The 10,000-nt window shown below is 41.4% G+C and overlaps 1 protein-coding gene across 2 annotated transcripts in view; it reads left to right on the top strand.

Annotated features, from left to right (window-relative positions):
* The first annotated feature begins 2,837 nt into the window (after positions 1-2,837).
* LOC147025304 (roundabout homolog 2-like) overlaps positions 2,838-10,000 on the top strand; it is a 118,120-nt gene continuing 110,957 nt past the window's right edge. Inside the window, exons 1-2 of one of the 2 annotated variants that reach the window (XM_085886166.1) lie at positions 2,838-4,216; positions 5,368-5,430. In XM_085886166.1, the coding sequence (XP_085742292.1) occupies positions 5,379-5,430 (52 nt within the window). In that variant the 5' untranslated portion in view covers positions 2,838-4,216; positions 5,368-5,378. Of the gene's footprint in view, positions 4,217-5,367; positions 5,431-8,520; positions 8,752-10,000 lie in introns of those variants that run through there. The other variant, XM_085886167.1, reaches the window with a different exon arrangement.

The raw sequence follows: 10,000 nt of genomic DNA, 5'->3' as shown, positions 1-10,000 counted from the left end.
CTGCTGCTTGCCGGTCTGAGGGATGACCGATGGAACGGCAGAGGGTGGAGTCATCAGCAAAGAGATATAGAGAATTTTCCAGATATACAGGATTTTCCAGAGTCTATTGATTTTGAAATCAAAGGTCAAAGGTCATCTTGAGGTCAAATTTCGAAAATCGATATTTTTCATCTAATTGACTTGAAAGTTGAACAGATTTGCATATTGGGTCACTGAATTGGGAAACCAACTATTTTTGAGATGGAAAGGTCAAAGGTCAACTCAAGGTCAAACGTCTGAAATCATCGATTTTCATCTGAAAAATCGTCAATTTTTATCCGATTGACGAACATTCAATAGCAATTGCAGAGTGCATCACTGATTTGGGAAACCATCTAATTTTGAGGTCAAAGGTCAACTCAAGGTCAACTTTCTAAAATCAATTCTCATCTGAAAAATCATCAATGTTCATCTGATGGACCTGAACTTTGATTAAAAGGTCATAAATTTTAATGTTAATGAAATTGACAACTTGATGTATCCATGGCAACTTTTTTTTGGGGGGGGGGTAGGGTGGATTTTGCAAGTGTTTTTTTGTTGGGGGGGGTGGATTTTACAATTATCGTGCAAAGCACAACGTGTATCTTGTTTGTTTGTCCTGCTGTCTGAACAGGATGTCTCAAAAAGTTGTGGATGGATTCAGAGGAAATTTGGTGGAGAGGTTGGATGTGTGACAAGGAAGACTTTATTCAATTTTGGTGAATATCCAAAACCGGATGCAATAATTTTTAAAAAGTGATTCTTCACCATTGAATGTTGTGGATTCTTCACTCAAAATGTTGTGGAAAATGTTGTCAGGCTAAAACCAATATACAGCAGGATATCTCAAAAGGTTAAGGATGAATTCAGATGAAACTTAGTGGACAGGTTAGGTGTGTAAAAATGATGAATTGATTCAATTTTGGTGAAAATCCAGATATGTTTTTAAAATTTATTAAGTGATTCTTCACTATGGAGAGATTAGGTCAGCATACATGCGCCGGAGCAGCACGTCACTGCGTCCATTTTCCGCCGGTACTCCAGGGGCCTCCGTCTGGCCATCCCCCAAGCAGATGCCTGGCCCATCCCCATCTCCTTGAGATGCCGATCAACCTCCTCCACTCACGAGACTCCCTTTTGAATATTTATCCACCTAATTTTGTCCACTTCATTTTGTCCAACTCATCCACCTAATTTTGTCATCATTGAGAGATGAGGGCCAAAAACGATAAATAGCATGATATCTCAAAATGTAATACCTCATGTTGGCTTAATGGTTAGGGTGGTGGGCTTGGGATCTGAGGATCCTGAGTTCAAACCCCTTCTTCAGTTGAATTAATACCAGGTGGGGTTGACTCTTCCTGTCATCCTTCCGAGGTCAGCAAAATGAGTGCCAGCTTGCTGGTATCCTGTGTGAGTGGCGACCTGTCCAGGATTGTGCACAATAGCGAAGGAGACTGCTTAGACAGCACCAACACTCTGCACAGAGAATGGTCCCAATGGATGGATGGATCTCAAAATGTAGATGAGTTATGACAAAATTAGGTGGATGAGTTGGTTAGGTGATGAGCACACGCTGATGAGATTTTGGTTCAGGTCTGGATCCAGGTGCAGCCTATCAGTGGGACACAAAACATAAACAGTTCACCCTGGTGGAGGTGTGCACTCTACCGAGTGCCATCCTAGTTTGGCCATGCATTTGGAATAAATTTGTTGAGGGTGGTGGTGATAACTCTCAAACTTCACATGAAGACACCATGGGATCTTTAACGTCCACCAACGACCTTCTAACTTGCTGGTATCCTGTGTGGGAGTGGCGACCTGTCCAGGATTGTGCCTAATAGCCAAGGAGACTGCTTAGACAGCGCCAACACTCTGTACAGAGTATGGTCCCCAGCCTATTAGGTTAACCACCAGACGGCCAGATGTACATCCGATGGACGACACACGTATTGAAGCATTTCCCTCCATGTGAAACACCAGGGCGACAGTTTAAAGCTGGGTCTAGATTCAAACCCAGGCAAGACAGCTCAGAGGTTAGTGTTCATCCCTCCAAATTGTCCTAAAAGCCAATCTTTTTTCAATATGGAAGTGTGTGTGTGTGTGTGTGTATATATATATATATATATATATATATATATATATATATATATATATATATATATATATATATATATATATATATATATATATATATATAATCTTCTTCTTCTTCTTTCGGCTGCTCCCATTCGGGGTCGCCACAGCGGATCATCCGTATGATCCGCATAGTGATTTGGCACATGTTTTACGCCGGATGCCCTTCCTGACGCAACCCTGGTCGCCTCTTACGACACAGGGATATGGTACACCTATTTTATCCGGGTATACACCGGCCCAGTATACTGGTACTCATTTTGCCGACCTCGGAAGGATGACAGGCTGAGTCAACCCCCTGGTGTATTAATTCAGTGGCCCAACGGGGCTTGAATTCAGGAACTTTTGGATCCCAAGCCGCTGCCCTAACCACTGCGCCAACACCAGGCTTATATATATATATATATATATATATATATATATATATATATATATATATATATATATATATATATATATATATATATATATATATATATATATATATTTTGACAAAGAATGGATATGTGTTTTTATAGGCCTCGTTATACTTTTTTGGCATGTTGATCAAGAGGACTATCATGAGTATCCCATTCATTGAACATTTGAGTGCACCTTGTTATGATTTATTCCATGTTTTTTGACATTTTGATGAAAGTTCATTGGAATATACAATTTTTTTCGAGCTCAGAATGGTGAAAAACAAATGAAGACTTGATTGATTTATGATGTCTTGCATTTCCTACTACTGCTACTACACCTCCTACTGCTCTAATGATCTAACCACCCTCTTGTGGAGCTGCCTATATAGAGACCATGGCCCAAGTCTGGCTGGTGAAGCCTGATGTTCCATTGAAGGTGGCAAGAATTTAGAATTTGTTCAAGGTGCTCGCAATGACTCCTCTCCTCTTCATCGAGACACCGTGGATTTTTTTTCTTCCATCGAACAACTAATACTAGCAGACAGACACCCAGCTTTACCAAGGGATAACACACTTTCTGATACAATGTCCTGCCTTAAAAGCACCAATGTGATAGTTTACAGTCAGATCAGGAATCAAACCCAGACCAGACAGTACAAGAGGTTGTCTTTCTCTTTCTCTCTCTCCCCCCACCATCCCGTCGTGCATGTCTTGCATTAATAGCTTTTAACACATCTGCAGTCAAAATTATTTGGTAAACTACTTGAGCATGGATTATTTTGGAGATTTGACAAAGCACCAACATCATCTGCTGGTCTGTTAGGCAACAGTGGTTGCACAGGGATGTACGAAACATTAGGCATACCAGGACCAGTCGAAACAGCAGCATGAATTATACTTTGTGTTTACCACATCGCTGAGAAGCCCTCTGGTTCTGATTCGCGGTGCAAGTTCTTATGTGTGGCTGAGTACGAAAAGCCTGGCACATTTCCTCGTGGGCCACTGTGTCATCTACCTGGGAACAAGGGGGCGTCTCATGCTTGTTATTCTGTATTATTGACAGACAGAGGTAGAGTGACCCTCAGTGGAAGTCCAACATCTATCTTGCCTCTTAACATCACAAACCTCAGTCGCTATTGGGCAGCTTATAATGAGCAGGGAGCAGTTTCTATGGTAACAGCAGCTGAAGCTGCGGCTGGGATTGAGGGAGGGGGAGAGAGGAGGTAACGGGGGACGGATGGAGAGCTGTGTTGGAGAGTGTGGAGTCAAAGGAGAGGGAGATAAAAGGAGACTGAGCAAGGGAGAGGTTGTTCTGTCTCTGTGTCTGTCGCTTTATCTCTCTATCTCTCTCTCTCTCTCTCTCTCTCTCTCTCTCTCTCTCTCTCTCTCTCTCTCTCTCTCTCTCTCTCTCTCTCTCTCTCTCTCTCTCTCTCTCTCTCTCTCTCTCTCTCTCTCTCTCTCTATCTCTCTCTCTCTCTCTCTCTCTCTCTCTCTCTCTCTCTCTCTCTCTCTCTCTCTCTCTCTCTCTCTCTCTCTCTCTCTCTCTCTCTCTCTCTCTTTCTCTCTCTTTCTCCCCTCATCAACCCCCTCCCACTGGTGTTTTTGGGACTCTCCACAGACACAGTCTGAAAAGAAGAGCTTACTGAGCTTGACTGACTAAGGTAAGTGTGGAGAGATGTTGAATGCCTCATGGCAAGCGCACGGTCGCTGAGTGTGTATCTCATGAGCTGCATGCCGATGCGTGTGGTGTTTATTGCATTAATGGTTATGAATACACAGATGTTACGGCATGTAGCTCACCATAATATTTGAGTATTAGCTCCTCCATAAGCCAATATTTATGTTCACAACTAATGATCTGATTGGAGGAATGTTGAGATTATATAATGTTCTGTTTTTTGGGGTTTTTTGTCCTATTGCCAGTCTAAATAACGGTTATGATTGGTCATATATTTATTGATGAAACTGACCGATTGCCAGGCAAATCGTAGGAGTGGGCAGAAAAATTAAATATTCAGGCAGCCTAATAGACTAACCACCAGTTACTAACATGTCCAATCATTCAGCAAGGTAGATAGCATTAATATATGACCTACTGGATGTTAGGCTCCTTGACTATGGATAATTGATACAACAACAGTCTTCCATACAGATATCATTGTGAGGCTGACATGGAATGCTTACTGCCTCTTGCTGATGTTGTCTTTGTGGATGCCTGGCTATGTGGATATGTCGATTGCTTTAACACTAGATGTATGCACATCCATACAGTTGGCGAGTTGGTGGGTTTTGAGCCTGTCCTTGCCATTTTTATATCGACCATCACATTCCATTTCTCGTTTTCAACTCATCAGCACATATCACCTTCTTCATCGTGATCAAATCTCTGTGCACTCTTTACTCGATTCCAAATGTGAACAAATGCATTTATTTATTAACATTATGCTTCTTTAATCCGAAGCACATTATATATTGGTCAAAATCAAATGAGACATTATTAAGGTTTCCTACAAGGTTCAGACTGGCTGCCAGGTGGCTTCCCACTCTCCACCTCATGGAAATGCTGAAATGGAGGGAGGCGGGAGGGGGGAGGTGCGAGAGACTTTAACGACTGTGTTCAATAACAGTTGTAGCATTTTTCATGGAATAGCTGTATCATTTTCCATGGGTACAGTGAAGGATGAACACACATGATAAAATACTTTTACGGTTGTGCATTAGTTCACAAACTTGGCTGTAAATGACTTATTAGTTGGTGAAAATGTGGCTTTTGCTCCAAACTTTCCCTCCTTCTCATATTTCTTGCCAACAGCACAAAAGACGATGGCAGTATCTGTGGCATCAACCACCTTAATAGCAACTATATTTCTGACAGGTAAGGGAAGCAAAGAGGAATGCATCTCCAAAGTATTCAAATTGTACATCACCGATTAATTATTTATGAAGAAAATAAAATCCTGCTTGCAAATTCAATCATGTGTTACATACAGAAAAATGATGCACGTGTGTGAAGATGTGAAAACTGAGCTTATGAACAGAAATGCTGAATTGAAAGTGTCCTTTAAGTCGGTGCAGAGTTAAGATGCGCACGAAGAGGAACAGGGAGAAAGTATTTAATTAATTTTCTTATCCCAAATAAAAATAATGAGAGTGAACATTGGAAGATTGGAATCTTCCCAGAAAGAAAATAAGGAAAGATTCAAGAGGAGAAAGAAAAAAAAAAACAATAAATTGATTGACACATAAAAGCTGACACTTGAGTTCTGACACCTTTTGGGGGGTTGACAAACACAATGAACGAGACAAGAAGAGCTTCACAAATATCGGACACAAGCCAATTTACTGATGGTTGCCATGGAAACAAAATTCAAGCAATCACCGCCATGGTCACATCAGTTTGAGAGATAATCTCATGAGGAATAGATACCTGTAATATGAAAACTAAATCTTCAACGGCTTTTGAAATATCGTGAACATAAGCCAAGTTACTGAGATGGTTTCCATGGCAACATAATGCAGACAATCACAGCTGTGATGTCATCAAGTTGAGATAATGTCATGAGTAACAGATATCTGCAGTATGAATGCCAAATGTTCAACGGTTTTTGAAATATAGCATACACAAAATTACATGGACAGATGATCGGTTGGTCAGACGGAGCTCATATTAATGTGCCCGTCTCCGACCTTGGCGGAGGGGCCGCGGACAAAAACATTGAACAATATTAGTACTCTTGAAAAAAAAAGCCACTAATGTGGAAATGTGGAATAACCTCAAGTCCAATGATGCATCAATGCAAAGATGCAAATACCCCTCAATGAAAGAATGACTGAAGACTAAGGAATGAATATAGAGTTGTTTATCATGCTGAAACAAATAAGACTGGGCATGTATGCCTACATGAGATATATATATATATATATATATATATATATATATATATATATATATATATATATATATATATATATATATTTCTACATATACATACGTCCGTCCGTCCATCCGGACCATACTCTCTGCAGAGAGTTGGTGCTGCCTAAACAGTCTCCTTCGCTGTTGGACACAATACTGGACAGGTCACCGCTCCGACACAGGATACCAGGAAGCTGACACTCATTTTGCCGACCTCAGAGGGATGACAGGCAGAGTCAACCCCACCTTGTAATACTTCAACACCTGAGTGGGATTTGAACTCAGGATCGTCAGATCCCAAGCCTGCCATACTAACCATTAAGCCAACATCAGGCTCTATATACCTATACCGATACTAATACGTGTACGACTGTATGTGCACGTATGTGTATATACAAATATATGTATGTATGTATATAGGTATATAGATATATAGATAGCCTGGTGTTGGCTTAATGTTTACGGTGGTGGGTTTGGGATCTCACGATCTTGAGTTAAAATCGTGTGTGTGTGTGTGTGTGTGTGTGTGTGTGTGTGTGTGTGTGTGTGTGTGTGTGTGTGTGTGTGTGTGTGTGTGTCGTTACTCCAAAATATAAAACCGAGCAGCTTGAAACTTTGCATGCATATTAAGAAAGCTCCAAGGAAGTGAGAGTAAATATTGGGTGTTTGGTTTAATTGAAAAACCCCTTTTGAAGATAATTTAAGGGGTCCTCTTCACAAATAAAAAACATAAACCAATGTCACCCGCAGGGTGACCCGTATCTTGCCAAAAGGTGAGCACGTGTGACTTCTTTAAGGTCACACAGAGGTGAACAGAGCTGCTATCCACCAGGAGCGACTCCTTGAGGAATATCTGCCAACGAGAGATTCCGATGAGAATCGTTCTACAGAGTAACCATGAAAAATATGCTTTTGCCTCATAACTTCACCAAATGACGTCATAATGTCTCAAGCTTGACATATCTAGAAAGCACTCATCGAGGTGTTCAATTTGAGGTACTACACAATATGGTTCCTAAAACTTGAAAATTTGACCTTGGGGTCAAATATGTTTGACCTTAGGCACTAACCATGAAGGTCAAGGCCAATCAACACCAAAAATTAATCAGCTGAGCGCCAGACCATGAACTATATTCCCATGAAGTTTGAAGACGATCCGATTAAAATTACTCAAAAAATAAGGGTTTTGTCGACTCCCCTGATTTGCGACAAAGTGACCTTGACCTTTGACCTTCAAAAAATTGTGCGCTGAAAGGGACCTCTATAGGCCTCTGATATGCAAAGTTACAAAAATTTCCAATGATAACTGTGCTCTGCAGAATTTTTTATACGTGATTACAGACAAACAAACAAACGAACAAACAAACAAAAACAAACAAAAAAAAACATACAAGCTGACTAACATATCTTGCAAAAACTTTGTTTTGGCAAGATAAAAATAAGTTTTCCCAAAATGGTGGCACGCCATCCTTCATGGCATGCCGTGGTGGCACGCCATCTTTCACGGCACGCTGTGGTGGCATGCCATCTTTCATGGCACGCCGTGGTGGCATGCCATCCTCACGGCACGCCGTGGTGGCCATCTTGGTCAGCCCTCTGTGGTTGCTGTCGTCTTCAGCCGCCATTTTGTTCGGCCTATTCAAACATGCCTCGATTTGGAAACATAATCCACTCGCACGGACTAATTAAAGTATATAATCGAAATATTTTGTCGGATTTGAGAATCTGATCTGGTGAACAAAACCAGCGTCGAAATCTGGAGTGAAATCCAAACATTTTAACAAATTCGTGATTTTAAAAAATAACTTAGCGTATTTATTGAAGCAAAGCATTAAACTTGACTTTTTCTACAGTTCGGACGATTATATTGAGTGAAGAAAAGATTGTTATAGAATGTGCAGAAAGTGTAAATTCATTGAGTGAAGCGCCGTGCTTCATCACCTGTTTTTGGAATCCATGACGTCACTGTCCGCACAGGGGGTTCTATTTATTCGGTAATTACATTCGTCGTCTGGGAGGAGCTCGAGGCGTTTTCTGGGGGAACCTCCCTCCCTCCGGACTGAAGCCGCCATGTTTATTCACTCGGATGGAAACTCGAGATTTGAGAGTATCAGTCGTTCCGACTCCCTCTCCCCCCAAAAGTGTTGAATTGTTCAATTCCTACAATCGCTTGCCAATCAAGTCGTTCCGTGGGAGTGTTTGAGTGTTTAAGTCATTTTACCGAGCGGGACGGTGCAGTTCGTGTCCTGATCGGGATGTTCGGTCCACAGTCACCACTAGGTAGAGGTTTACAACACACACGGACGTGGTACATATGGGTACATTTGGATTTGTACGGACTCTCCGCGGGTGCGTGGACCTGCCGTGCCCGTTACGGGGGTGTGGACCTGCATAAAATGGCAAAAAAAAACAAAAACGGGGGTTGAAGGGGTCTACAGAGGGAGTTTACTGGTTGTGGCAGGGGTGGAGTGGGTTGCCTCCCCAAGAGGTATTTGCTTTTTTCTTAAACGATACACACAATTCCGATGAAACTTCACTTCAACCTTCATCACCCATGATGTCCCAAAGTTTGTTCATGACGTTAGAAAAATCTGCTCTCAGGGGATTTAATGGGGTTTGCCCCCCCCCAGCCAAAAAAAGTATTTGCTTTCTTCTCCAAAACTACACATACAATTCTGATGAAACTTGACCACAACCTTTATCGCCATAATGTACCAAGGTTTGTTCATGTCTAAAAAAATAGAAATCCATAGGTTTTTACTTTCTTCTCCATTATATATTTTGTGGGTCATCCATGCCTACCAGTGGTTGCCTGTTTATCTTATCCAGCCACCACCAGGTGAGTGCCCAGGGGTACTTCCTCTATGTTTAATATCTCTGTGAGGTTCTTTGTCATCATTCCTGGAGGTCCAGCTATCACGAGTACAACTTTGGCATTCTTCAGCTTCCAGGATCTTCTCACTTCATTCTCGAGGTCTTGATGTTTCTTGATTTCTGCATCATTTAGTCCAAAATCACTGGTATTAACACCTCAATCAGCAATGCCTTCTTCTCTCTTTTTTTTTTTTGTACCGAAGTATGATATCTGGTCGCATTACTTTGTTTTCGATGTTCACGCTCGATGAGATCATTATTTCATACGTGGGCAGCAGGTACTTCCATGTTTTCAGTGATTACTTTTGGTTGATGCTCCCGCAAATTTTCTGGAACTGGGACATCAAAGTTTTTTTTTCAGATGTGCCAACGGATTACATGATAAACTCTGTTGTGTCTTTGTGTGTGCAGCTGTTCTGACATGAGTTTGTTTGTGTGTGTTTGGTCATGAAGCATAACATATCATTCTCCTTCCTTAACCCACCTCCACCTCTCACCTTTCTCTCTTCTTTTTTTAACTGGACGGGGGTTACTGTTTTCACCCGTCTGTTTGTTATCTTGCCAAAACGAAGTTTTTGCAAGGTATGTTTTTGTTTTTTTGTTTGTTTGTTTGTTTGTTTGTAATCACGTATCGATCACTCTGCAGAGCACAGTT

Source organism: Eptatretus burgeri, chromosome 6, assembly GCF_056783735.1.
Source record: "Eptatretus burgeri isolate ZD-2024b chromosome 6, Ebu_testis_v1, whole genome shotgun sequence".
NCBI lineage: Eukaryota > Metazoa > Chordata > Myxini > Myxiniformes > Myxinidae > Eptatretus > Eptatretus burgeri.
Note: the sequence above shows the minus strand (reverse complement) of the source record. Positions and strands in the feature narration are given on the sequence as shown.